The sequence below is a fragment of the Microcaecilia unicolor genome, chromosome 1 (genome assembly GCF_901765095.1).
Source record: "Microcaecilia unicolor chromosome 1, aMicUni1.1, whole genome shotgun sequence".
Lineage (NCBI taxonomy): Eukaryota > Metazoa > Chordata > Amphibia > Gymnophiona > Siphonopidae > Microcaecilia > Microcaecilia unicolor.
This window is the reverse complement of record NC_044031.1, coordinates 641,283,900-641,311,835: the sequence shown is the minus strand read 5'-3', so window position 1 is coordinate 641,311,835 and position 27,936 is coordinate 641,283,900. Positions and strand designations below refer to the sequence as shown.

General features: G+C 40.1%; 1 protein-coding gene across 1 annotated transcript; it reads left to right on the top strand.

Annotated features, from left to right (window-relative positions):
* The first annotated feature begins 511 nt into the window (after nucleotides 1–511).
* Nucleotides 512–23,061, top strand: LOC115461157 (olfactory receptor 1002-like). The gene is made up of 2 exons (XM_030190768.1): nucleotides 512–1,442; nucleotides 22,094–23,061. The coding sequence occupies exons 1-2, from the start codon at nucleotides 512–514 to the stop codon at nucleotides 23,059–23,061; spliced, it is 1,899 nt and encodes a 632-aa protein (XP_030046628.1).
* Nucleotides 23,062–27,936: the final 4,875 nt, after the last annotated feature.

Sequence of the window (27,936 nt, the reverse complement as noted above, 5' to 3'; positions counted from 1 at the left end):
GAAATTAGGAATGTGTGTACTACGCACATGCATGCAACTATTGGAAAAGAGTGTACATTCTGCAAATAGTGGGGGCATGCTTGTGGTTGGCAACCATGGAATGCTTATTGTATGATTCTTTTATGTGTATGTTGATCTATCCTATTAATTATGGTGTTCTCTTTCTGGCTTTTTATTACTATTTTAACGTACCTCGCCTTGATCTGCTTCAGTGATGTCGGTGGGATTAGCAAATTTTAACGAACAATAATAATCTTTGCAGAGTTTACACTCTTTCGAAAGAGTGCTGCCATGATGATGAAATGGCTGAAACCCCTCAAATATATTACTATGCTAGTTACACCGGGGAATTGATTAAAAAGTCTTCCTAAAGGAATTTACAACACCCTTAAAAGATATTTAGTCCTTCATGCCTTTCTTATTTTATTTTTTTGCTGTATGTGGGATTACTTTCTGATTTTCTTTCTCTTTTATCCTAGCAGCACATATCCAGCTCTCTACCCTGGGGACAATGAAGGGCAAAAATCAAACTTCTGTGACTGAGTTCATCCTGTTAGGATTTTCTGACCTTCCCAAGCTGCAGAGTTTACTGTTTGTTATGTTTTTGATCATGTATATTCTCACTCTACTGGGAAACATCAGCATAACCACTATAGTAAGAGTTGATCCTCAACTTCACAAACCCATGTACTATTTTCTCACTAACTTATCATTTGTAGATATCTGTTACTCCTCAACAATCACCCCAAAGGCATTAGTTGACTTCAAAGTGGAGGAAAACACCATCTCCCTGCTTGAATGCGCTACACAACTCTTTATGTTTATAAACATGACAGCTGCAGAGTGTCTCTTGTTGACAGTGATGTCCTATGATCGTTATGTGGCAATTTGCAATCCCTTACATTATCCTGTTGTGATGACTAGAAGAGTTTGTGGTCAGATGATGATTGGTGTCTACATTTTTAGCACAGTATGTTCCTTTATGCACACTGTTAATATATTCTCAGTGAATTTCTGTGGATCCAACAAAATTAATCATTTCTATTGTGATGCTCATCCACTGTTAAAGCTCTCCTGCTCTGATACCTTCTTTAATGAGATGGTATTATCTATTCTCGCTGGCATTGTTGGGTTTCTATCAGTTATAACAATAGTTTTGTCTTACATTTTAATTATTTCTGCTATCCTAAGAATCCGCTCTTCAGAGGGCAGACACAAAGCTTTCTCTACTTGTGCATCTCACCTTTTCACTGTGATTTTATTTTTTGGGACTCTGACCTTTATATATGTAATCCCAAGTTCCCAATTCTCTCTGTATATAAACCGTGTGCTTTCTGTAATATACACAATGGTAATACCTATGGTAAATCCCATGATCTACAGTCTTAGAAACAAAGATGTTAAACAAGCACTAAGAAAAATCTTGGAGAAAAGATGGTTTTGTCATGCAAAGAAGTTCCTCTCTTGATTTTTAGGGAAGGACTGTCATTTGTTATCACATGGGAAATGTCAATGACTTTATCTTATGTCATTTCATGCCATTAGCATATTTAAATGTGGAGAAAAAAATTTTTGTGGTTTTTCATGTGCTGATAATACTATCCACCTTATAATTGAAAGAGAAAAACGCCTAGATTTCGACCCAAATCGGGAGATAGACGTTTATCTCACAAAAACGAATAAATCGGTATAATGGAAAGCTGATTTTGGACGTTTTCAACTGCACTCCATCGCGGAAGCGTACAAAGTTGACGGGGTGTGTCGGAGGCGTGGCGAAGGTGGAACTGGGGCGTGGTTATCGGCCGAGGAGAGATGGGTGCCTTTCGCCGATAATGGAAAAAAAGTATGCATTTGTAGCTAGAATTTAGGGCACTTTTCCTGGACCCTGTTTTTTCACGAATAAGGCCCCAAAAAGTGCCCTAAATGACCAGATTACCCCCAGAGGGAATCGGGGATGACCTCCCCTGACTCCCCCAGTGGTCACTAACCCCCTCCCACCACAAAAAATGATGTTTCACAACTTTTTATTTTCACCCTCAAATGTCATACCTACCTCCCTGGCAGCAGTATGCAGGTCCCTGGAGCAGTTGTTAGGGGGTGCAGTGGACTTCAGGCAGGTGGACCCAGGCCCATCCCCCCCTACCTGTTACAATTGTGCTGCTTAATGCTTAGTCGTCCAACCCCCCCAAACCCACTGCACCCACATGTAGGTGCCCCCCTTCACCCCTTAGGGCTATAGTAATGGTGTAGACTTGTGGCCAGTGGGTTTTGAGGGGGATTTGGGGGGCTCAACACACAAGGGAAGGGTGCTATGCACCTGGGAGCTCTTTTACCTTTTTTTTTGTTTTTGTAAAAGTGCCCCCTAGGGTGCCCGGTTGGTGTCCTGGCATGTGAGGGGGCCCAGTGCACTATGAATCCTGGCCCCTCCCACGAACAAATGCCTTGGATTTATTCGTTTTTGAGCTGGGCGCTTCCATTTTCCATTATCACTGAAAAACAAAAACGCCCAGCTCACAAATTGTCAAATAAAACATGGACATCTATTTTTTTCGAAAATACGGTTCGGTCCACCCCTTCACGGACCCGTTCTCGGAGATAAACGCCCATGGAGATAGACGTTTTCGTTCAATTATGCCCCTCTATGCATTCTTTTGAACTTGTGCTTACTATTTTTAAAGTGTGTGCATTCTTTTGAAGCAGCAGGCACTCATAACAACATTGCTCCTCTAATGAAATGGCCAAATCCCCCTGAATAAAATGAAAATTCCTGTAAACAACAAAGAAAATGATAATGAAATCATGTTTTTCCAGTTGCCTATCCCTAATATTTATATAAAAAAGAGGCATGAATGGTAATCAGAAGATATAGTTGTGTATCTTTGATCAAGATGCCTCATGATATATTTGATATAATAGAAGTTTAGTTAATATGCAATAAAATATTCAAAATGTGGTCATTTCGAGATTGTTGTTTACTGGGAGTGGAGTGAATATGTTTCCTTCTTCTACCTTGTATGCATTGTTAACCCAACTCTTCTTTCTTGTTGTTCTCTAGTCCCCTACCTATGAGTAGCCTAGTGGTTAGTGCAGTGGACTTTGATCCTGAGGAACTCAGTTTGATTCCCACTGCAGCTCCTTGTGACTCTGGGCAAGTCATTTAACCCTTTATTGCCCCCTGGTACAAAATAAGTACCTGAATATATGTAAACCGCTTTGAATGTAGTTGCAAAAACCTCAGAAAAGCGGTATATCAAGTCCCATTTCCCCTTTCCCTTTCCCTCATTCCTGTGATAACTTCAGTATTCTGCTTCCTGCCTGCCATTCACTGCTCCATTACTTGCTCTTCCCTGATTTAGCTTCAACTCAGTTAAGAGTCCTGTTATCATCCAGAACTACAGGCTGAGCTTTGTCTGCTACATCAGCTCCCTTCCTCACATGGACACAACTGTCCATTTATCTTCTTTAGCCATAACTTCCTGTTTCTCTCCAAATCTTAACTATTGACAGAAGAAAGGAGACAAGGCCAGCACAAACCATCAAGCACAGTATTCACAACAAATTTGGCACCCAAATCTGCTGCAACTCACAAGCACCATGGCAGCTATTACCAGTTAGACTGGCTCTTTGCTATGGGATCAATATAAGGAGGGGCACTGGAACATCACAGATCCCATGGTGACCCCCACCCCTCCATTTTGCTGATATTACCATTGCCGTTGTCATTGTTGTCACTACGACTGTCATACCTCTGGGTCCACAGCAGCAATCAATGAAGCACCAGTAAAAAGCACTGGGAAGCTTTTGCAAGCCTGGAGCTATGGCAATGACAGCAGGGGAGAGAGAGAGAGAGAGGAGGTGATGCTGGACTGGTGAGCAGGATGTTGGGCAGAGAGAGGAAAGTGTTGCTAGACCAATGCTGGATGCAGGGCTGACAAAACATGGTAAGCAAGATAAGCATGGTGAGGAGCATTGATGTTTGGAGATGACAACCCTATCTTTCTTACAGATGTGCCAGGTCCAAGCTCCAGCAATATGTGTTCTGCCTTCTCTAAGAGGACATCAGAGTGGGGAGGACTCAGAAGAACTGGAGTGCAGGTCTGCGGAGCAAAGCGTAGCATCAACACTGGGGTTGAAGAGGAGCTAGTAGCAGTGGTGCGCCCGACCAATAGCTGCAGGCAACTACTGGTCTGGAACAGACACATTAGCACAGAAAACAATTACACTGCCTCCTTTTCCTCTCATGGCCAATGCACCCTTCCCCTCATTTAGGGATGTAAATTCATGAGTGCATATTCAGTTCATTTGGGCACCCACAAATTTAAAGTGTGTATAAATCACTCATACATAAATATGTCTATGAATTAATGCTTGTGCAGTCAATTTTGCACATGAATTTATTGCATGCACATAATCCCCCGGATTCCAGAAATAGTGCTCAATTTGGGTATGCAATTTAATTGAGTACCGAGCCAATTAGCACCAATAAGTGGGTGCTAACAACCAATTATTGGTATTAATTGGCAACAATTTAGATTTGCACATGCATCTTGCTAAGCGCTAATCCATAAAGATGCACTCGCAAATCATTTATTGTCATCAAAGTCTATTGGGGAAAGAGTCTGGTGAACTACAAGTCAGTTGGTATATTTATCAGAACCAATAATCTACTGTATTGTAATGTATAGATCAATAGGACTCAAAGAAGAGCTGTCCGAGTATAAGCAGACACTATTGGACATTCTGATAGTATTAGCGCAAATCAAAATTGCTACATTCCTCACAAAACAGTGTGATGCGTTTATCTTCTTTAAGTAACATTAGAATGATTGACACCAGAAACAGGGCATTTTCTTATGCTGGTGCATTTTTATGGAATTTGTCACCATCTGAATTGAGTAGCCTTTCAAGTTAATTGCTTTTTGAAAAGCCCTGAAAACCTGACTGTTTGAGAAGCGTTCTGATTTAAAGCTGTCTTGATTGTATTAGATTGATTTGCACCACACTAGGGTGTCTTTTTATGCTGGTGCATTGTAATGGCATTTATTGCTATTTAAATTCAGTATTGTTATTTGTTATTTTTTAAGGCTTTATTAACGTGGCCATTTTAGAGAAACATTATAATTAATTTGTATTTTTGTTCTTTTGTTCATTGTTCAATGTTTTGGCTGTACTGTTATATTGAATTTGCTTGCAATTTTCATGTCAGTTTTTATTATGTAAACTGTTTTAAAGCAAATTTTGTATTAAATGGTATATCAGTAAATCAAAGTGTTAAATGGTTTGCCAAGTCAATAAATTAAATCAAATTATTAATATTTTGAAATGTTGTAAATATGCAGCCCAGATGGGCTACAATGCCTGGTGGAATTCAATTATATGTAACTGCCAAATATGAACATGAGAAGATATGGGCTATGGTCCAAGGATATTGTCAAGTGTGTGATGTTGATATATTGACACAGATCTTGGAACCACGGGTTGTGGAACTGGGATTTGTTATGTATCTTTATGTTTTTTGTTGTTGATGTTGTGCTGAATATGAATTGATGTATTTTAATAAAAATATTTGAACTAAAAAAAATATGATGTAGATTTAAGATCAAAGTTCCTTCCTCATGCAACAGATCTTAGAGAAAGGGAAGAGTCAACAGCCAGCTGCTGAGATACTGAAGAATGTGAGAATGTGATGTTTGAGGATCCAGAGATTGCTTCTACTAACCTTAAATTGGATTTTCAATACAGCTACCTTCATTTATTGAAGAAATTCTATCCATCATTCTTATATTCAAAATTTTGGTCAGAAAATTTTGAATATTAGAATGATGGATAGGATATTGCAGGTATATAGTGGCTGTAACTAGGAGAGTGGGATGAAGATCCAATGGCACTGGAAGAGGTACGTTATACATGCAGGACGTCAGACTCACAGAGACAGAAGCCTTGCTTTTAGATCAGAAACGTGGCGGCGCCAGAGAAGAGGACTTCGGCTGGCGGGGGTTTGGGACCCCCGCCAGCAAAGGTACCCGACGGTGGCGGCAGAGGGGGAGGGTTGGCGGCAGGAGGGGGGTTGAGAGGGTCGGCGGTGGGGGGGCAGGCCAAATCTACGGGGGCCCATACCCCCGTGGCCCCATGTAGCTACGCCCCTGGATTACCCTTTATAAAATATAGGTTCAGTGCATATTTTTACAGTGCACAAATTTTGGCCCCATTTACTGAAACATGCCCACTCCTCCAGATTCCATATATAGCACTCAAAATTGGGCACTGATCCAAGATGTGTGCTGAATTAAATTGGCTAAGGAGCAAATTAGTGCCAATAATTGTGTGCCAATTGGCACTGATCGGCACCAATTTGGAATTGTGCACACAGTTTGCTATATGCTATTCCATAACAACGTAGCACACAACCCAAAAGGGGGTATGGCCATGGAAGGTATATGGGCAGGCCGGGCCATTGCTAAAATTTGTGCGCAGTGTTATAGAATACTGGAGATGTGCGCCCAAATTGTGTGCCAGGAATTACACCTGGTTTCAGCAAGTCTAAGTCCTGGTGTCCAAAGGGGGGCATGAAAACCAGCACTCAAAGATATTCTATAACAGGCGCTCATCTGTGACTTCCCATTTTAGAATAGCAGTGAGCGCCGATGTTTTAGCATGATTTACTGAATCTAACCCACTATGTGCACAGAAGGCACATTTTTCTTAAAGAGTGCATACTACTATGAAAAGCGTGCATTCTTCTTATAGAGCGTGCCGAGTGTGAATTATCATGCATGTGCATGCATGCACTCTATTGGGAAGTGTTCCCTCTTTGAGAAGAATGCTCCTTCTTTCCACATAGTGCACACTCTTCAAGAAAACTGCACTCTCTTTCTGCATATTGAGCACTCTCAGCAAAGAGTGCAAACTATTATCGTCAAATGACATTTCATTGCAAAGGGCAGAAACAAAAAAAGCAACACTGGGCCCTCAAGACTGCGACAACAGGAGTATTTTATTGATAAATGACCTGACTAGAGTCGTATTTCGGCGTTAAACAACGCCTGCCTCAGGGGTCGAGGCTCAATGGTAAATGTTATTAAATAAATGTCTGTCCAATGCTGAGATTCAGTGGTTAAACTTGTGTCTAGCCGGTGTCTCCAAAGGAGGGGAAAAAGAACATCTTTAGAGCCAAGTGAGGCTGTCTGAACCGACAGCCACTATGTCGGAGAAAATCCCGTGTTAGCCTCGTTTTGATACAAAATCAAAATTGTAAAAGCGGCAGTCTTGAGGGCCCAGTGTTGCTTTTTTTGTTTGTGTACTTTTTATGTATGCTGATTACCCTCTCTGTTTGGCGATTGCAAAGGGCAGCCCATCTCTAATGAATACCTAACAGCAGTGTGAGAGGGGCAGAACAGCTCACAGACTGACTGGCATTTGGGAGTATACAGTAACTTTGTGAGCAGAAAGGGATTGAAAACACCATCACCTGAGAAAGGATACCAGGTACTTGGGCTGTGGGATGAAGATGAATGCCAAGCCTCTATATTCCCTGAGACTCAGCTCCCTTGGAAAAGAGTCTCCACACAATAGTGATTCTCCTGATAATGAGGCAGGAAGGTAGTCATTTTACAATGGAGATATAAACCATAAAGCTGTATTTCTCTGTTTATTACCCTCCTCTCACCTACCAACACCCATCCTGTTAGAATATCAATGAAATGCTTTGATGTCCCCATGCATACCCCCACCCTCCCACTCTGTCAGACTGTCAAAGTAATGCTTTGATGTTTCTCTTATATATACTATATGCTACCACATTTGCTTATTTCCGATCTGACGAGGAAGGGCAACCTTCGAAAGCTAATCAAGAAATGTATTAAGTTATGTCCAATAAAAAAGGTATCATCTTATTTTCTTTTCCATGTTTTATTTTGTTTGATTTCTATTGATAACCTTTAAGGGTGGACTAACACGGCTACCACACCTCTCTACAATGGAGATGATAAATCTCATATCTACACGGTCACCAGCACTTTCTCAGGGCAAAATATGGATTTTATTCAGTTTTTATGGTACTCTGAGAGAGTATCATCCTTTTGCCAGCCTGGAAATGAGACATCCACACCCAGATTTACAATTTCCAATCTCTGGGTAGATTGTGAAAGGTGAAAGGATTTTACAGGTTTTTGTTAACAATGTTGAAAGAAAAAAATGTTAAACTCCTAGGAGTTCTTTATCCCTCTAGGTTAACATGGAAACCATTAACACATGCACTTTTACCATCTCAACTAATATTAGTCCCTGCTGCAACAGAGTATTCCTCAGCAGTTTCTATGGATCCCTAGAGGTAAAGACCCAAAGGCACTAAGAATATATAGCAGAAGGAGAAATCTGCAATTTCTGACCACAAAATATTTTTCTTTCTAAAATATGCTCTAGGTATCATAAAATTATCAATTTCACAAACTAATGTCACCAAGAGTGTGGCTCGTTGTTCACAGTTATCCTGTGAATATTCCAAAAAACTTAGGTCAATTTCAGAGACATCCTCAAGCACATCCATATTCACACCCTCAGGATTACCATCAATTTTCTTTTGAGGCAGATAATATATATTAGAAATTAATAGAGGGACAGCATTCCTGACAGACAATGTTTATGTATGTTAATCCCACCAAGACAGTTACCATATGGGTGACTCATAATTCCCCATGTTCTCCCCTTCAACCCTTTATTGGCACCAATCCTGTCACTATGGTAAATACATGTAAATATTTGGGAATCTATGTGATCAGGATCTATCTTTCTGATCTCAAATTTCTTCCCTAACCAAATCTTGTTTTTGTTGTTTTAGGTCAGTTTTGTACAGTTCAGTCTTATTTTGACCCCTCATATCAGATGACCTTTTCTATGCATTGGTCATTTCCTGACTTGACTACTGTAATGCAATATGTGCTGGTTTACCTCACTACTCTATCATGCTCATTCAGACTATCCAAAATACAGCCCTCCAGATTCTTTCTCAGGTAACAAAATTTGATTGTATTACACTGCTTCTGATAAAATATCACTGACTTCCTATACAATATCACATTCAACTAAAAATCCTCACCATAGTTCAAAAGGTCCCTTATTCTGCTATTCCTAGTTATCTTTCTTCCCTCATTATCTCTCACAAACTTGTAAGAACCCTTCATCTCCACCCCCCAGCCTCATGTGTCCAGCTGGACTATATGCACCAGAGTGCTATTTATTGTATTAGTCCCCTCCTTTGGAACTTGCTTCCTCCTTTACCCCACACTAAACTATCCTTTCTTAAATTTAAAGCATTACTTAAAACTCATCTTTTCAATTTATCATTTGGAGATTGGGCACAGTTCCGAGTGGATTCAGTGGTCTGGAGTTCATTTTCTTTCACCCATACTATCCTTTATTATCTCTTGGCTCTATCTTCCTTCTGACTCTGCTTTTTTCTGTTCTATTTTTAATGTAGTTTTTTTATGTTTTCTGATAATTTTGAATTGTAAACCACCTTTCTGTTCTGTATGAGAGGCGGAATCTCAAATATAATAACCACACGCTGCCTATTGATATACAATAAAGGAGGCAAGGCTGAAGTGCTATAATGGCCTGGGTCCCCTTCTCCAAAGTGCACTGCACCGAACACTCAGCTACTCCAGGGACCTGCTTGCTGTTCCAATAGGACTGCCATAACATCTGAAGCTGTCATAGAGGCTGATACGTACTATTTAGAAACATAGAAACATGACGGCAGATGAAGGCCATATGACCCATCCAGTCTGCTCATCCTCTGTAATCCCTAATTCTTCCTGTTCCTAAGTGATCCCATATGCTTATCCCATGCCTTTTTAAATTCTGGAATAGTCCTCGACTCCACCACCTCCACTGGGAGGCCATTTCATGCCTCCACCACCCTTTCTGTGAAATAATACTTCCTTAGGTTACTCCTAAGCCTATTCCCTCTTAACTTTGTCATATGCCCCCTCATTCCAGAGCTCTCCTTCATTTGAAAAAGGCTCTCTTCCTGTACATAAGTGCCCTTGAGATATTTAAACGTTTCTATCATTTCTCCTCTCTCCCTCCTCTCTTCCAGCATATGCATGTTGAGGTTCATAAGCCTGTCCCTATAATTTTTGCCTTCAAGACCGCTTACTAATTTCGTAGCCGCCCTCTGGACCAACTCCATCCTGTTTAGATCTTTCCGTAGGTGCACTCTCCAGAACTGCACGCAGTACTCCAAATGAGGCCTCACCAGAGACTTATACAACAGCACCATCACCTCCTATTTCCTGCAGATCATGCCTCTCTTTATGCACCCAAATATCTTTCTCGCTTTGGCCATCGCCTTTTCTACCTGTTTGAAAGCTTTAATCGATGCCGACCATCTCAAACCCGGCCATCTCTGACATTTGGCCGTCCCGAACCATATTATCGAAAATAAAGATGGCCGGCCATCTTTTTCGATAATACAGTTCAGGACTGCTCTTTGCGGTGCCGGCCACATAGATGGCCGGCCATCTATTTGGCTGGCGCCATTCGATTATACCCCTCCACGTCACCTTTTTGTGACCTTGTTGCAATTGAACAGGTCTAGACCAAGACATCTAACTTTTAACCCCAGATGTTTTTTTATGTTGTTACATTATGGTAGAAAAATGCCCAAGTTTTGGGTGCCTGAAATTGCCACCCCTAACACACCTCTTTGTGATTGGGATGCACTGCATACAAACTGCATAGAAAACCGTCTTAAAAATTAGTTTTGAAAATAACGATTTGGACATTTTAGCAAAAAACAAAAATCCATCTGCTGCTTTGTGCCACTTTTTGGACATTTTTCTGTTTTGAAAATGAGCCCCTACATCAACTAGCTCATTTTTGTCCAAATGTTTATTCACATCTTCAAAATATAGCAAATTAGTAAGGCAATCGATGTTTGTATGTTTAGTAATCTTGTCATAAGTACATAAGTACATAAGTAGTGCCATACTGGGAAAGACCAAAGGTCCATCTAGCCCAGCATCCTGTCACCGACAGTGGCCAATCCAGGTCAAGGGCACCTGGCACGCTCCCCAAACGTAAAAACATTCCAGACAAGTTATACCTAAAAATGCGGAATTTTTCCAAGTCCATTTAATAGCGGTCTATGGACTTGTCCTTTAGGAATCTATCTAACCCCTTTTTAAACTCCGTCAAGCTAACCGCCCGTACCACGTTCTCCGGCAATGAATTCCAGAGTCTAATTACACGTTGGGTGAAGAAAAATTTTCTCCGATTCGTTTTAAATTTACCACACTGTAGCTTCAACTCATGCCCTCTAGTCCTAGTATTTTTGGATAGCGTGAACAGTCGCTTCACATCCACCCGATCCATTCCACTCATTATTTTATACACTTCTATCATATCTCCCCTCAGCCGTCTCTTCTCCAAGCTGAAAAGCCCTAGCCTTCTCAGCCTCTCTTCATAGGAAAGTCGTCCCATCCCCACTATCATTTTCGTCGCCCTTCGCTGTACCTTTTCCAATTCTACTATATCTTTTTTGAGATACGGAGACCAGTACTGAACACAATACTCCAGGTGCGGTCGCACCATGGAGCGATACAACGGCATTATAACATCCGCACACCTGGACTCCATACCCTTCCTAATAACACCCAACATTCTATTCGCTTTCCTAGCCGCAGCAGCACACTGAGCAGAAGGTTTCAGCGTATCATCGACGACGACACCCAGATCCCTTTCTTGATCCGTAACTCCTAACGCGGAACCTTGCAAGACGTAGCTATAATTCGGGTTCCTCTTACCCACATGCATCACTTTGCACTTGTCAACATTGAACTTCATCTGCCACTTGCACGCCCATTCTCCCAGTCTCGCAAGGTCCTCCTGTAATCGTTCACATTCCTCCTGCGACTTGACGACCCTGAATAATTTTGTGTCATCGGCGAATTTAATTACCTCACTAGTTATTCCCATCTCTAGGTCATTTATAAATACATTAAAAAGCAACGGACCCAGCACAGACCCCTGCGGGACCCCACTAACTACCCTCCTCCACTGAGAATACTGGCCACGCAATCCTACTCTCTGCTTCCTATCTTTCAACCAGTTCTTAATCCATAATAATACCCTACCTCCGATTCCATGACTCTGCAATTTCTTCAGGAGTCTTTCGTGCGGCACTTTGTCAAACGCCTTCTGAAAATCCAGATATACAATATCAACCGGCTCCCCATTGTCCACATGTTTGCTTACCCCCTCAAAAAAATGCATTAGATTGGTGAGGCAAGACTTCCCTTCACTAAATCCGTGCTGACTTTGTCTCATCAGTCCATGTTTTTGTATATGCTCTGCAATTTTATTCTTAATAATAGCCTCCACCATCTTGCCCGGCACCGACGTCAGACTCACCGGTCTATAATTTCCCGGATCTCCTCTGGAACCTTTCTTAAAAATCGGAGTAACATTGGCTACCCTCCAGTCTTCCGGTATTACACTCGATTTTAGGGACAGATTGCATATTTCTAACAGTAGCTCCGCAAGTTCATTTTTTAGTTCTATTAATAATCTTGTCTTTTATAATAGTTTCTATCATTTTGATTGGCAGTGACATCAAGCTTACTGGTGGTCTGTAAATTCCTGGATCACTCCAGAGCCCTTTTTAACAATTGGCATTACATTAGCAACCTTCCAATGTTTAAGATGTGGATGATATTAATGACAGGTTACAGATTATTAATAGATCTGCCATTTCATTTTTGAGTTCCGTCAGTACTTTGGGTTTTATACAACCTAGTCCAGGTGATTTACTGCTCTTTAACTTAATGAGAGATTCACCTTTTTTTCTATTGCTAAATCAGTATGTAAGGAACCTTTCAGTATCTTCATTAGCCCAGTATGCTCATGTATTCAAGACCATACCAAGTTAGAGAGGAGGTATATACCATTTGGTTATAGCATTCCCCTCTGGGATTACTGAGATGGTTCTGCCTATTATATAAGCCTCCCTTGAGTTTTGAGTTTGCTACCCATGTAAGATGAATGTGCAAGACTGAGGTTTTACCAAGGAGGTTTAATGACAGGAGAAAGTGAGAGAGTGCTTGGCCCATTATTTGGCTTGAAGCCAGTATGTGGAGTTTGCTGGCGTAATGTATTTTGAGTGCATCAAGATGGTGTCTGTGCAGGGAAACAATTAAACCTCCTTGGGTGTAGACAGGTTCAACTTTGTCATGTGATGCCATCTCCTGTCAATCAAACCTTGGGTTTTACCCACTCCTCTACCTGTTATTTAATTAAGGAATGGACATAGGCAGCAGAATGGAGTGGCCCACTGGGGCTATGATCTGATCAATATATTGCCCAACACAACATCAGCAATTAGAGAGCTTTGGGCAGGACTAAAGTTTGGTTTGTTTGGCCCCTCCAACCAAAAAGGTAGCCCACTGCCCCTTGGAATGGAGCATAAGTTTGACACTCAAGATGAAAGAACAAGTAGAGGACCATTGGCACATGGTTACCATAGGTTATTCTTTGTTCTATTAGGAAAAAACTAAGATTGTACTAGGAACATTTTTATTAGTTACTAAATATTATGTTTTGTATAATAATCTAGCCTACTAATTATTATTATTACATTTGCTTTTGCAATATCAATATTTATTTATTTATTTATTGCATTTGTATCCCACATTTTCCCACCTCTTTGCAGGCTCAATGTGGCTTACAATATATCATGAATAGTGGAATAGATTAGAAAATAGTCATTTAGTGTTACAGAAGGATCTTGGTAGCATTATAGTGATAAAACATGATAGTTATATAACAAGCAGATATTATAAGACAATTCTGAATGTATGTGGAGGAGTTGTGTGTATTTATGTGTGTTGATCTTTTTGGTAAGCCTTATTATTACTAATAAGTTGTAATGTATTTCCAGACCTTGGCATACCATTTGTTATTATCAGCAAACCACTGTCCAAACTTTATGGGGTCATTGACAAATCATTCCCTAGACATGTTAATTATACTAATGACCTTTCGCTCCTACAGAATTGGGGGCTTGTCTGGGATCAAACTTTGTCACCTCTCCCAAGTTAAAGGGGGAGAAATATGTAGGGTAACTTCCAGTCTTCATTGTGTGTCTATGAAGCCACAGAAACAAACTAACTTTATGGCCTCTATGGCAGAGCATTGTCTGCTTATTAGATAGATGAACTCATAACAATGCAGCTTTCTCAGCACTCAGTAAGAGACAATAAAGAAGCCTGCTCAGGACAGAAACCAGGTTTGGACACTATGGAACTGCAACTTTGTTGGCATAATCTTTAGGTGCTTAGACTCATGCACACCTACCAGCTGTTCATCGTGAATACTTCATGTGATAGAAAAATCCTGAGTTCCCATGTCAACTACAGTGAGCTCAGCTCCACCAGAGATACAGCACCCATTGTTTGACATGTGCTAGCAGTGACAGTATGCTGATTGGAGACATGTTGGTTGTTAGAGTTACGAAAGAAGAAGAAATAGAAACTCCACTCTGCTTGTCCTTCGAAGACTAACAGTGCTGCAATAAATATCTCAATTTGTCTCCTGATTAACGCATGCCAGCTGAAACACAGCGGTGTCGAGTCTTTTGACTATACATTTGCAGCACTTTGGAAGCGATAGAGATTTATTCATATCATCTTGCTTTGGCTTCCTCATCTTTCGTTTCCTCACTCCTCTTTGTTGGGTTATGAGAGTTAGCATGCTGATTGATGATATGTGCTGGTTGTGATAGAATGCTGATTGGTGACATGTGATGGTTGTGACAGTTAATATTCTGATTGGTGACTTGTGATGGCTGTGACAGTTAGTATGTTCATTGATGATGTGGTGGTTGTAATAGTTAGTATGCTGATTGGTGACATGTGGTGGTTGTGACAATATGCTGATTGGTGACATATGATGGTGGTGACAGTATGCTGATTGGTAACATTTTGCTGTGACAGCATGCTGATAGGGAACATGTGATGGCTATGACAGTATGTTGACTGGTGACATGTGGTGGTTGTAATAGTATGCTGATAGGTGACATGTGATGATTGTGACAGTTAATATGTTGATTAGTAACATGTTGGCTGTGATAGTTAATATGTTGATTGGTGACATGTGTTGGCTGTGACAGTATGCTGATGTGTGACATGTTGGCTGTGACAGTTAGCATACTGATTTGTGACATGTGGTAGCTGTCATGATTGCTGGTAGTGTAACTGCACTTAATTTCATCTTGAAATGTGGTATTATGTGTAGCCGAGTTACCAGCACTGTAGTAGCATGACCATTTCTCTGGGAAAGCTAAACTTATAACCCTGCCAATCACCCCCCCCCCCCCCCCACACACACACACACTGATCACATATCACTGATCAAGTATCTCCTGATCATCCTCACCCAAACACACTCTGTTATCAAGAATCCCACATACCTGACCTCACACAGTACCTTCCCCTGATCACATCTCTCTCAAGATCTGACCCTCCTCCAGATAATTCCTCTACAATGGATCCTCCCAAACCTACAGCCCCATGAGACAAAACCCCATTGCCAAATCTCATCCCTTTAGGAAATCCCCACCCCCATAGTCAGTGGACAGTGGACCATTTCAAAGCCCATTTTGATATGTTCCTGTGATATTACACCTTATGAGCTCCAGAAAGAGACTCTGTTTGGAGCAATGCAAGTGTTGAGGAAATTGAACCGAGAGACTGATATAATCTACAACATATTGTGGCATCTCTTGACATGCACTAAAACCAATTGTCTTTTCCTCATATATAAACTTAGGCATCAACATTCAGCAATGACATATTTTTAACTTTCAGCTACGACGCTATATAAGAATCCAGATATTCAGCACCAGTGATATTAAAACTGCTATTCAGATAGCTAACCAGATTAATTTAGGACAGTCTTATTCCCCCTAAGGCACCTGGAACAATACTCATCTTTATTGGTGATCCTCTGGGTAACACACTCAATGATCATCTGCTTTCCTTTAAAAACACTTCTCAGGAAGAAAAGAGGCATGGAGGTGTCGGAGGATCAAGTTTGGAAGGTCCAAGGATCGGGCCCATGCCATTCACTTAAAAAGCTGAGCTTATTTATCTAACTCTGAACATAGATGTCAGTGACTAATGTTATTGCCAGAAAAATCAAGTTGCTGCATGGGGGAAGAGTGTCATGACTTTCCCAATTACTACAACTCACTGAGGTATAATATTTTTTGTGAAAAACTAGTCCTCAAACCTTTGTTGTGCGATAGTTTTCTATTAATTCATAATTAATATGCTGCTTTGCATGATCTTGCATCATAGCAGATCATTAATTTTGAATGTACATAAAATTTTGCAGCAATCAAACTCTGCATTAAAGATGACAATTTACAAAGAGAAACTAACGTATAGATTTGTTTCATAAATGGGGCTTTACATACAAACATGCAAAACTGCAATATTTCAGTGCCGTTTATGTGAAGCCCCATGTGCAAAAAAAAAAAAATAGATAGCCATACAAGTATATCAGTTTGGTCTTTCAACCTTTGTACATTAACAAATACCACAGCTTAACATTATAATGTTCCTCAGACATTAATTAAACATTCTATTTGCTCACCTGAAAATTGTTCATTGTGGAATACTTCAGGGATCCAGTCCCTCTTGTCACAAAAGAAAAAATGTATATTTACTCCTACCATCAGTTTTATTCACATATCAAGCAGAGGCAGGAAATATCCACTAACTCCTAGCACAGGTAAGAAGAAGCAATTAAAATGATTATTATATGTGAACATGGCCAGCACTTCCTCTGTCTGTGACTAGCAGAATTGTGCTAGAATGCTAAATTCAGTAGACAAAAGCATACCGCCCAATATGAGCGTCTGAGCTGCTCACAGCCGCAGGCTGAACTGAACCTGGATATTCAGTGCCAAGGCATGTGCAGACAAGTTGACCGGACACCAGCCGATATTTAGACTGGTGCTCGGTTAACTTTATATCCCTTATTCATACTAATCATCTATATTCTGTCAGATAGCTGTCTCTTATCAAGTTTCAAGTTTATTAAGAACTTGCTGTCCCACCTATCTGTAATACCAGCTAGGCAGCTTACAGAGAAGAGGAAAAAGAGTAGGGAAAAGACAGGCAGCCTATATGGGTAAAGGGGGTGAACTACAATAATCATGATAGGAAAGTGGGGGGTAAGGGACACACACTAGGTAGGGGAGCATACCCAGAGGGCCCTGTGGTACCTGTGAAATGCTTCCTTAAATAGGTAGGTTTTCAGGTCTACCTTAAACCGGTCAAGGGATGACTGAGATCTGAGATGCTTTGGGAACTGGTTCAAGAGCTCGGGGTCTTCTATTGAAAATATGCAGTGCCTTATTTTTGCATGAACGACTTCTCTAATTGTGGGGGCAATCAGTCGTTGCTGTGTCAGCATATGGAGGGGATGAGTAGGGACATAGGGAGATAGAAAGCAAGCATGCAAGAAAGGCAGGATAAAAAAAACATACTGAACATTCTGCAGTGTGCTTATACACATGCATGGATCATTTTTGTTTTCATAAGGAAGCTCCCATGGCCTACAAGCGCACTTTTAATTCCAAAATTTTCTTCCATTTCACCTGGGTGGCTCCAGCCACATCCGGGATAATTTGCATCTTCAAACCACACAAATTCCCATTTTTCTTTATAAAATATGCTCTAAGTATTATAAATGTATCAATTTCACAAACTTATATCAGGAAATGTGTGGCTTGTTATTTGAAGTCATACTGTGAAGGTTCCTAAAACTTAGGTCTATTTCAGAGATGTCCTCAAGCACATCCATATTCATACCCTGAGGATTACCAGCAATTTTCTTTTGAGGCAGATCAGTATTCCTGAGAGACAATACTTTTAAGTATTTCCTGAATGAGATCTCAGGAGAAAGCAAAGAAGTAAAAGAAAAACAAGTAAACACTTGGAAACAGGGCTCCAAAGGAAATTTATACCATAGCAAAGCAAAGGGAAAAGTCTGACCCTCATTCAACACAATTCAGCTCTCCCCCAGTTTCCTGGATCACAAGTCTTCTCCAAGGCAGAATGTCCTGAGCTTGTATGGAGACTAGTGTTTTTCTATTTCAGGTACTATCTTTGATTATTGTTTTATATCACAGCTTCCTGTTTTAAGAAGAGAAAGAGTCATCTACTACTAGGTAGAAGCTTATGCTCTGTTGCCATTGATATGTATAATGGGAAGCAGAGGAAGAAAGCTTTGGATATTGCTTTGATTATAAATTCAATAAGGAATAAGACCACCATGATTTATAATCTTATCATTAACATGTCAATCATATCTTATGTGTGACTGGGTCTTTGAAGAATCTGATATTATTTTGATTAGGCAATGTTGCCCACCGGGATACTTTTGGGAGTGGGCTTGTCAGGAGGGTAAATGGGGAGTGGGAGTTGTTATCTTTAGCTTAACTATAGTCTTTCATAAATGTGATATTCTTGATGTGAGTTCAATTTACTTGTAGTACAGAGTCCTTATAATTTACTTTGTACTGTTACTGTTCTCCTGGACGTCTTATGTTAATGATCTTTACTGGAATGATAATGATCTTTACCAAATTAGCTAGTAGATGATGAATATAATCTAGCCAGTGCATTTTTTTCAAAGTTTGTGTCAGATGATTTGTGATGTAACCAGTCAATTTATGACTTAATGCATTCTTAATAAAAGAGCAGAGGACCTGAGGGATTTTTGAGACATTTCTGGGTGGCCTCGCTGCTATTATGTGAGACCCTCCATTCTCTCTCCCAAAGGCCTTTGCTTTGATCTTTATTTTTTTTTATTGGTGGTGTGTGTGTGGATTTTTTTCCATTGGTGTCATAGACCTGAAAATAAAGGACCAGGTATGAATACCTAGAAAAAGAATACCAGATAGGAGTTTCCAGGGATCTCTCCTGTGCCACCTAGAAACCATGGAGACATGATGGGGGTGGAGGTTATCGATATTTTGAAGTGCCTGGAAGGAGAGTTGGCGGTTTGGCACTTGTCAAGGGAAATAGGGGGAGGTCAGGGATGATTATATTCCTACCTCTGGCTCCTTTGTAGAGACACTCAGCTCCAGCTGGATTGCTAACTTGCAAAGCTGTTGGCTGCAGAAATTGTTACTGAAGGGCTTGGGATGCTCTCTTTTTCATGAGTGTTTTTGTAAAATTGCAGTTATCGTTGGACATGCAGTGAAGACACATATATATCCCAGGGGCTCAACTTAATCAACAGATCACAATCTTTGTGACAAATGAATATAAAAAATTCAGAATTCTCATATAAACAATCTTTCTTATAGGTTTATAGGCACACCTTAAATCTAAAAATTATTTGATTTTTAAATTTTTCAAAAACCTTAGTAATTCTCCAAATCAATGATTTCAATCTGCCAGGTGAATTCAAAGACAAAGGTTGGTAAGTGCTAGAATTATGATTTTATTTTTCCATTTACTTGTCACAGACATTGTGATCAATGATTAAACTGAGCCCCTGTTGAGAAGTGAAGTGGCAGGCCTTAATTTGGGCATAATGATAAAGTTTTATAAAATGTGAAATTTATAAAAACAATTCTTGAACTGATAAAAATAAAAATTGTAAGGTTTTTTTTTAGACCTATTATTGAAGTAAAAGAAGACTCTTGTGCCCCAAATATTGGGGAAGTTTCTCCAAATGGGTTAGTTTTGAGTATCTCTGAACAAGAATAAACCAAAATGGAAAGCAAAAAGCTCATATCTCCACACTGCTATGGCCCTATTTTATCAAGCCGCACTAGTGGCTGCCGCATGGCAATGCCAACGGAGACCATTTAAAGTGAATGGGCTTTGTCAGCATTACTGCACTGGCACAGCTTGATAAAAGGGGGCCTATTTTTGTTTAAGAAACCCTATGGGGCTATCGTATTACTATATGCAAATATATTTATATTAAAAAATGAAACCTCAGCAGCCTAGGAGATGTCATAGACTTCTAAATAAACCCTCACATAGGCTCTATTATCACTGGTTTCTACTCTAGACCGAAAAAAAGAGTAGTAGAAAACAACACTAAACAGAGAAAAAAATACTACCTCATAAAAACAGTCAAATTATTAACAATATCCTAGTGACATGACAGATCCCAAAAAAGGGCAACTCAAACCCTAGCCATTACTTTTACACAAAAAATATTGCATAGTACTCAGTGTTCCTGACAAAAAGGAAGAAAAACTCTACCACTTATCTGCACGGGTAGGCAACTCCTTCATACATACTTACACAAAATCTGTCAAGCAGGAAGACTTTTTGTCTTTTTTGGATAGACTTTTTGTCTGACCCAATATCAGAATGCTTATATCCTCTGATATCACAGAAGCATGGCAAGTCAAGAAATCTTTGATTTAGACAATCCTTGTTAGTTTGGTTCAGTAAAAGATGGCATACGCTGGATTTCCTAAAGTGCTACTCAGATCATTTTATCAGTTTAAGCATGATCATACAAACAACTGCTCCAACTTAAAATCACATTGGCCTTCATTTTACAAACCCTACTTGTGTTTGTGATGTGCATAAACCGACATTTAAACAATTATCTTATATTAAACATCTAGTCCCCATTATATGACTCAAACCCAAGTGCATGCAAATGGACAGGGGTGTGTGTTCTGGGCATATTTTGGGCAGGACTTAATGAACTAAACCTGCTATCAAGCCTGTTTAAGATTTGGACACCGAATCCAAACTATGCTATGCTAAACTGGAAAGAGGAACTGGTCATTGTGACAGCATTTTTTTTTTGTTACATTGGTACCCCGCACTTTCCCACTCATGGCAGGCTCAATGCGGCTTACATATTGTATACAGGTACTTATTTGTATCTGGGGCAATGGAGGGTTAAGTGACTTGCCCAGAGTCAAAAGGAGCTGCCTGTGCCTGAAGTGGGAATCAAACTCAGTTCCTCAGTTCCCCAGGACCAGAGTCCACCACCCTAACCACTAGGCCACTCCTCCACTCACATTGGGATAATAACTGGTTATGTTTCTAAGATCACAAAAATAACCAGTTATGTGCCAGCTTATGCTGCCCACATTCGGTGCATAAACTTAGATTTTTTTCTGTATTTTAGAAAAGCCTCTTGTCAGCAGATTTTTTTCTAAAATACGACTGACACTAGAGACATCCTGACTTGGGCATCTCAATTCCACTGTTCAAATCTGACACATTGTTTGAGGTGACCCATGAGCACATGGCTGCCCAGGTGATTGCTAGCAGGAGGCCATCTAGATGCCACATATGTCGAAGATGTTCACCACTGCAGCTGGAGCCTATATGGATAGTGTTATACAGATGACGCTGAACATCTAGTGCTGCTATATGTATATCACTAAACATTTACTACCACCACTGGAACCCTGCCAGATGCCCATGCAGACATTAGATGGTCAGCTTCCATGGTGAGGGAACCTTGTAGACAATAATTACTGTATCCTAGGCACTCCTTTAGAAAATTCTGGATTTACACATTTGCCATGGTGGCATTTTGTGAGATTGACATTTATCTCCTATATGTTTTTCACTGTTTTTAGATATATTGGTGAATAGGGTGGAAATGTGCCAATTTAATTGAATGCTTATACATACAGCCCTGGTATTCTAAAACATATCACAGGCTCAGCACGTTTTTGCTAAAACATCTATATTCCAACTTGATGACTTATGTAAAATGGCACTGATTACCTACCCATATATCTACTTACATGATAGTCTGGTTCAAAATCTGACTTTAAAATAAGTGGATAATATATCCACTCATCATTGGCTCATAACCCTCTACATAATACAGGCTCTTGTATAACTGTTTTACTGAGTCCCCCATACTATTATCACCATCGGTGAAAGTGATAATAGTGTTTATGCTAGTGTTATTGGGGACCAATTAAATGTCCAGTTATAGAAGCTTACAGAGCTCTTAAAAGTTATTCTGTACTTCAGCCATCTACACAGGATTAATGTCTGATTTTATTTCCCTATTTTCCCAGCAGAAAGTATCCAGCTCATTATCCTGTGGAAAATGAAGGGCAAAAACCAAACTTTTGTGACTGAATTCATCCTCTTGGGATTTTCTGACCTCTCCAACCTGCAGAGTTTACTGTTTGTTGTGTTTTTGGTCATGTATGTTCTTAATTTACTGGGAAACATCAGCATCATCACATTAATTAGAATTGATCCTCACCTTCGCACACCCATGTACTTTTTTCTCACTAACTTATCATTTGTAGATATCTGTTACTCCTCAACAGTCACCCCAAAAGCATTAGTTGACTTCAAAGTTGAGAAAAGCACCATCTCCCTGTTTGAATGTGCTACACAGCTGTGTATTTTTGTAACTGTGGGCACTACAGAGTGTTTCTTGCTGGTGGTGATGGCGTATGATCGTTATGTGGCAATATGTAACCCATTACTTTATACTGTTGTAATGACTAGGAGAGTCTGTATATGTCTAGTGATCAGTGCATACATGGTCAGTACAGTATATTCATTGATACAAACCATCAACACATTCTCTATGACCTTCTGTGGATCAAATGAGATCAATCATTTCTATTGTGATATCCCTCCACTGTTCAAGCTTTCCTGTTCTGATACCTATTCAAATGAGGTGGTGTTATCTATTCTTGCTGGCATTGTTGGTGTTGTAACCGTTACTGCAATAGTCCTCTCATACACTTTTATTATTTCTTCAATCCTGAGAATCCGCTCATCAGAGGGCAGACGCAAAGCGTTCTCCACTTGTGCATCTCACTTTACCACAGTGATTTTATTTTTTGGGACGCTAATCTTCATGTATGTAATTCCAAGTTCCCATTTCTCTCTGTCCATGAATCGTATGGTTTCTGTAGTTTACACCATGGCAATCCCTATGGTAAATCCCATGATCTACAGCTTCCGGAACAAAGATGTGAAACAAGCACTGAGAAAAGTCTTGGAGAAAAAATTGGTACATTAAGCAAAGTATTTCTTATTATGATTATATGAACACAGAAGTGTGAATGCCAATCAGTGGATAAGATGTGTTTTTTGAACAAAGTATCCAAGAATCTATATGACACAAAAGGAGCCGGCTGAAATACAATTACATTTTGAATTGTGGTTACCTTGAGATTACTGGTGATTGGCAGGAGGAATACATAGCAACTGCTTTCTTCCACCTCACATGCCCAGATACAACCACTTGTCTCTCTCGCTTTCTCTTGTACCTTTATTTCCTCTTTCTTCCTTCCAAGGATGACCTAAGTACTTTGCTTTCTTCTCATTACCTATAAGTCACAGATTCATGACTTATGCTTCTCCATCTACCCTCAGCTGAATCCAGAGTTCTATGATCACAGAAAGCTGCAGGTTGAGCTGTTACTGCTACAACTGTCCCTCCATCTAAGAGAGGATATTCAGCAGCACTTAACCAGAGAGTGCCGCTGAATATCCTCACAGACCACCCAACCAAAAAGTGGGCAGGGTTCCCTGTTGAGTACTGGCTAACTTATAAAATAGCACTGCTACTTTTAAAGCTTTTAGATTTGTTCCCCCTGATTATCTCTCCTGTCTAACTATTCCTTATTCCCCCTCTTGAGTCCTTCATTTAATAAATGATAGACTAGTTCTCCCAAGCCCTAAACTTGCTTACCATAGTAAACCCTCCCTAAAGAATTTTAAATCCAACCTAAAAAAACCTGGCTTTTTTAACAATCTTTTGGTGAGACAGCCTGATGGGACTCTTCAGCTTGAGGTGGTTTATTTTACTCTCAATGTTATGTGTTCTCCTATTTCTCTGCTTGTCTGCTGTGAATGTATATCTCTCCTATCATTATCGGAGTTCCTTTCTTTTTTAATATAAACTGTAGATTGAACACCACTCTGCTTTGCCTTGACATTTAGAGCGGTCTAGCAAATTTTAAAAAACTATAAACTAAACTAAAAACTATAGCCCCTATCTATGGCCCTTGTTAACTCTAGTCTTTTGACTGGAGAAGTTCTTCCCTCCTGGAAGCATGCTGTAATTCACCCAGTTATGAAAAAGAAAACAACATTCACCATCAGTAGCCCCAAATTACTGACCAATCTTCAATCTTTGTTACATTTCCAAACTGGCAGAGATAATCATTTATGAACAGCTCTCTCAGCACACAGAGGCCCTTCATATTCTCCATCGTTGCCAATCAGAGCTTCATCCTAGTCACAGTACAGGGACCATGATTACTGTCCTTCTTAGTGAACTGCACACTTTCAACATTTAGCTTCAACTGCCATTTGGATGCCCAATTTTCCAGTCTTTTAACAACTTCTTGCAATTTCTCAGAGCCTGTATGAGATTTAACAAATTTAAATACATTGGTTTCATCTGCAAATTTGATCACCTCACTGATCATTATAATACCAGATCATTTACAAATATGTTTAAAAAAACATCAGTCCTGGGCACTCCTGTATTCACCTTCCCCCATTTAAAAAACTGGTCATTTAACCTTACTATCTGTTTTTTTATCTTTTAATCAAAATTTGGATGCTCTCCTGAGATGCACATTCAAATTAATTGGCTAATGAGCCAATTAATGTCAATAATTGGGTGCTAACAACCAATATTGATGCTAATTGGCATCCATTAAAGTTTGCACACGCTCCTAGCTTTGTGCTACTCTATAAGGCGTGAGCCTAACTCTAACGCCAACTGCAGTACTGGAATGTGGAGGTAGTTGCAGAGACTATGATGACATGGGGTGAGTTTGAAGTTAAATGTGCACTGTCTTGGGCTACAATACTGGGGCCTGCACAGTATGTTTTTTCTAGCAAAAAAGGTGTCGCAGGTACTCAAAAGCCAGGCTACTCTTCAGGGGTGAGGTGATCATTGAGGGACCCACCCCACAATAGCCAGGCCCCCTGCAACCAGTCATAGAATCTATGACAAGGCAGAATTGGTGTGTAGAGCCTGAGCTCTTTCATTAAAACTTGGTGAATTTTAGCAGACAATGGAAAAGGTGCCGGTACTCAGTACCCCCAAGTACCCCCTCAAAAAAAGCCCTGGGCCTGCAAATTGAACCATAATGTGTGGCCTTGGGAGGTAGCTGTGTGCAACTAAAACCATAACTGCTATGCAGGGGATGCGCCCTCAGATGAAGGGAAAGGCATAAATGCATAACACTGATTAATGAAGCAGCCACACAGGAAGGCTGCAGCTCCAGGAAGGTAGGAAGCCTTGAAAATAGCACCTATGATATAGCTGAGCCCACAACACTGGAGCATGGGATATAGTGATGGCCACATTGATTGGCACTAATGAGAAAAGCTATGCCAATGTGAGGGAGTGACACGCCGTGGTAGAAGATGGGAGATCCATGGTCAAGAGGTAGCAGTGACACCTTGTTGTATGTGAATGATAGAGAATTGTGACCTGGGTAGATGTTAGTGTGATTCAGAGGCATCAGAGGGAAAAAGCTAAGAAGAAATAGAAGAGCTATGGGAAAAAAAGCTAAGAAGAAATAGAAGAGCTATGGGAAGGCTCCTGCTATAATGGATGTATTTTTGAGAATTTTATTTTGTAGAGCTCTCAGGCCACGCTTCTAGTGTCAGTAGGAGTGTGTTGGTGGATTTAGTATATTAAAGAATGAGTGTATTATTAATGCTGGAAGTCAGAAATAAAATTCAGCAAAATGTAATGGTAACAATAAGCTCCTTGGTTAATGATTCCATGTTATTTTTACCCCAAAACAATACGAAAAAACAAGATGAGAATTTGTGTCATAAGAACTGGAAAATTTTGTTATAAATAGCCAACCTTAACCCCTGATGCAGCCTGTTGACAGAACATTTTGGGTTTTATGTGACCACCTTATGCCAATAAACATTTTTAAAATGGAGCTCTGTTGGGTGGCTTTGTTTGTGAGTATGCGATGCTCCTGCCTCTCTTCATTTCACTTTTAATTTATGCTGTCCTTTTAAGGGGGTAAAAAAGAGAAAGAAAGAACTTTACTGACCCAAATTATATATTTTTTAGATCCTTTTACTAATCATTTAGTGCCCGCTAATGATTAGCGCATGCTAAATGATAAGACACCCATATGAATATAGGGCTAGATTATATATATATAGTGCCATAAAAATCATCGCTGAAAATAAATATGCATAGGCATATTCTATAAACTGCACCTATAGAATACACCTAGGACCCATCTGCATGATTTATTTTATTTATTTATATATTTGTTACATTTGTATCCCACATTTTCCCACCTATTTGCAGGCTCAATGTGACTTACATAGTACCGCAAAGGCGTTCGCCAATTCCGGTATGAACAAATACAGTAATGTTGTGGTAGAATAAGGTTGGTGTGTACAGACACATTAGGGAATCATAGAGAGGAAGAGTTATTATATGTCCATTACAAGCTTTGGTTTCTTTGTGTTGCAGGGTACAGGCATTTAAGTTGGGTCGGTAGGGTATGCCTTTCTGAACAGGTTAGTTGAGGGAATTTACGCCAATCAAAACTTGGTGTAAATGTCAGCGACTAAGTTAGCTGGGGAGTTGGTGTATTCTATAACAGTGTGCATAATTTTAAGAAATACCCATGATCCGCCCATTCTACACCCATGGCCATGCCCCCTTTTTGGCAGCACACATTAGAATTTACGCACATTACTTTATAGAATACACTTAGTGAGTTGTGTGTGTAAATTCTAATTAAAGCCAATTAGTGTCAAGAATTGCTTTTTAATTGGCAATTATCAGCACTGATTGTCTTGTTAAGATAATTAAGCTGTGTGCACTATATAAAATACGGCCTGAATTACATGTGCAACTCAAATCACACTATATAGAATCTGGGGATAATAGGTGTCTTATCAGTTAGCATGCACTAAATCTGTCAGTGCGCCTTAGTAAAAGGACCCCTAATTGTGGTCCTATTTGTTACTGCGCCTTAGTAAAAGGACCCCTAATTGTGGTCCTATTTGTTACTGCACCTTAGTAAAAGGACCCCTAAATGTCCTATTAATGCTGTTCTTCTTAGACAGTTAAGTGCTGAATGTCGCACTTAGGGCCCCTTTTACCAAGCTGCGGAAAATGGGGTTGGTGCTGGCATCGGTGCATGCTTTACAGGCACTGAGGCCCCCTTTTACCACAGCTGGTAAAAGGGAAGTCTCGCCTTCCTGCAGGAAATGGCTGTGCGGCAAGTAAAGCACTTGCCATACGGCCATTTCAGGGGGGAGTATTGAGGTGGCGGTAAGGGCTCCCGTGTTAACCTAGCAGTAACCGGGCAGCTCCAGGCTACCTGTATAGCAAGCGGTATACCCACATTGGGCTTACCCACGCTTAGTAAAAGGAGCCCTTAACTGGTTAAGTTTAAGCTGGCAAGTATGCCTGAATATTCAGGGCCAAAGCCCAGATATGGCTCAACATTGAATAATGGGGTATAAAGCCGGCAGCGGTCAGTTGAATATCTACCCCTTCAAGTACAGGAGATTCCCTTAGGCTGTGGGGAAAAAAATTCATGGATTATTTTGGGGTCTTATTACTAAATTGCAGTAAAGTGGTATCAGCACACCTTAACATGGGTCCTTCCCATGTGCTGTCATTTGTACTGCAGCCAGAAAATTGCTGATTTGCTAGTTTTTGCATTAATGGCCATGTGTTAATTTTCTGTCCAAACCAATCTCTCGACAAAACTTCGGTAAAAAATCAGTATACAACAAACTTGTGAGCTGAAAATATCACCCTGTTCATATATCTCTTATCTCAGACAATATTCAGTATACTCAAATTACTCTGAGTCTGTAATCATTAAGGGAGGAAAAAGACCTCAAATGTCCCAGCTTGGCAGCAAGTTAGATATCT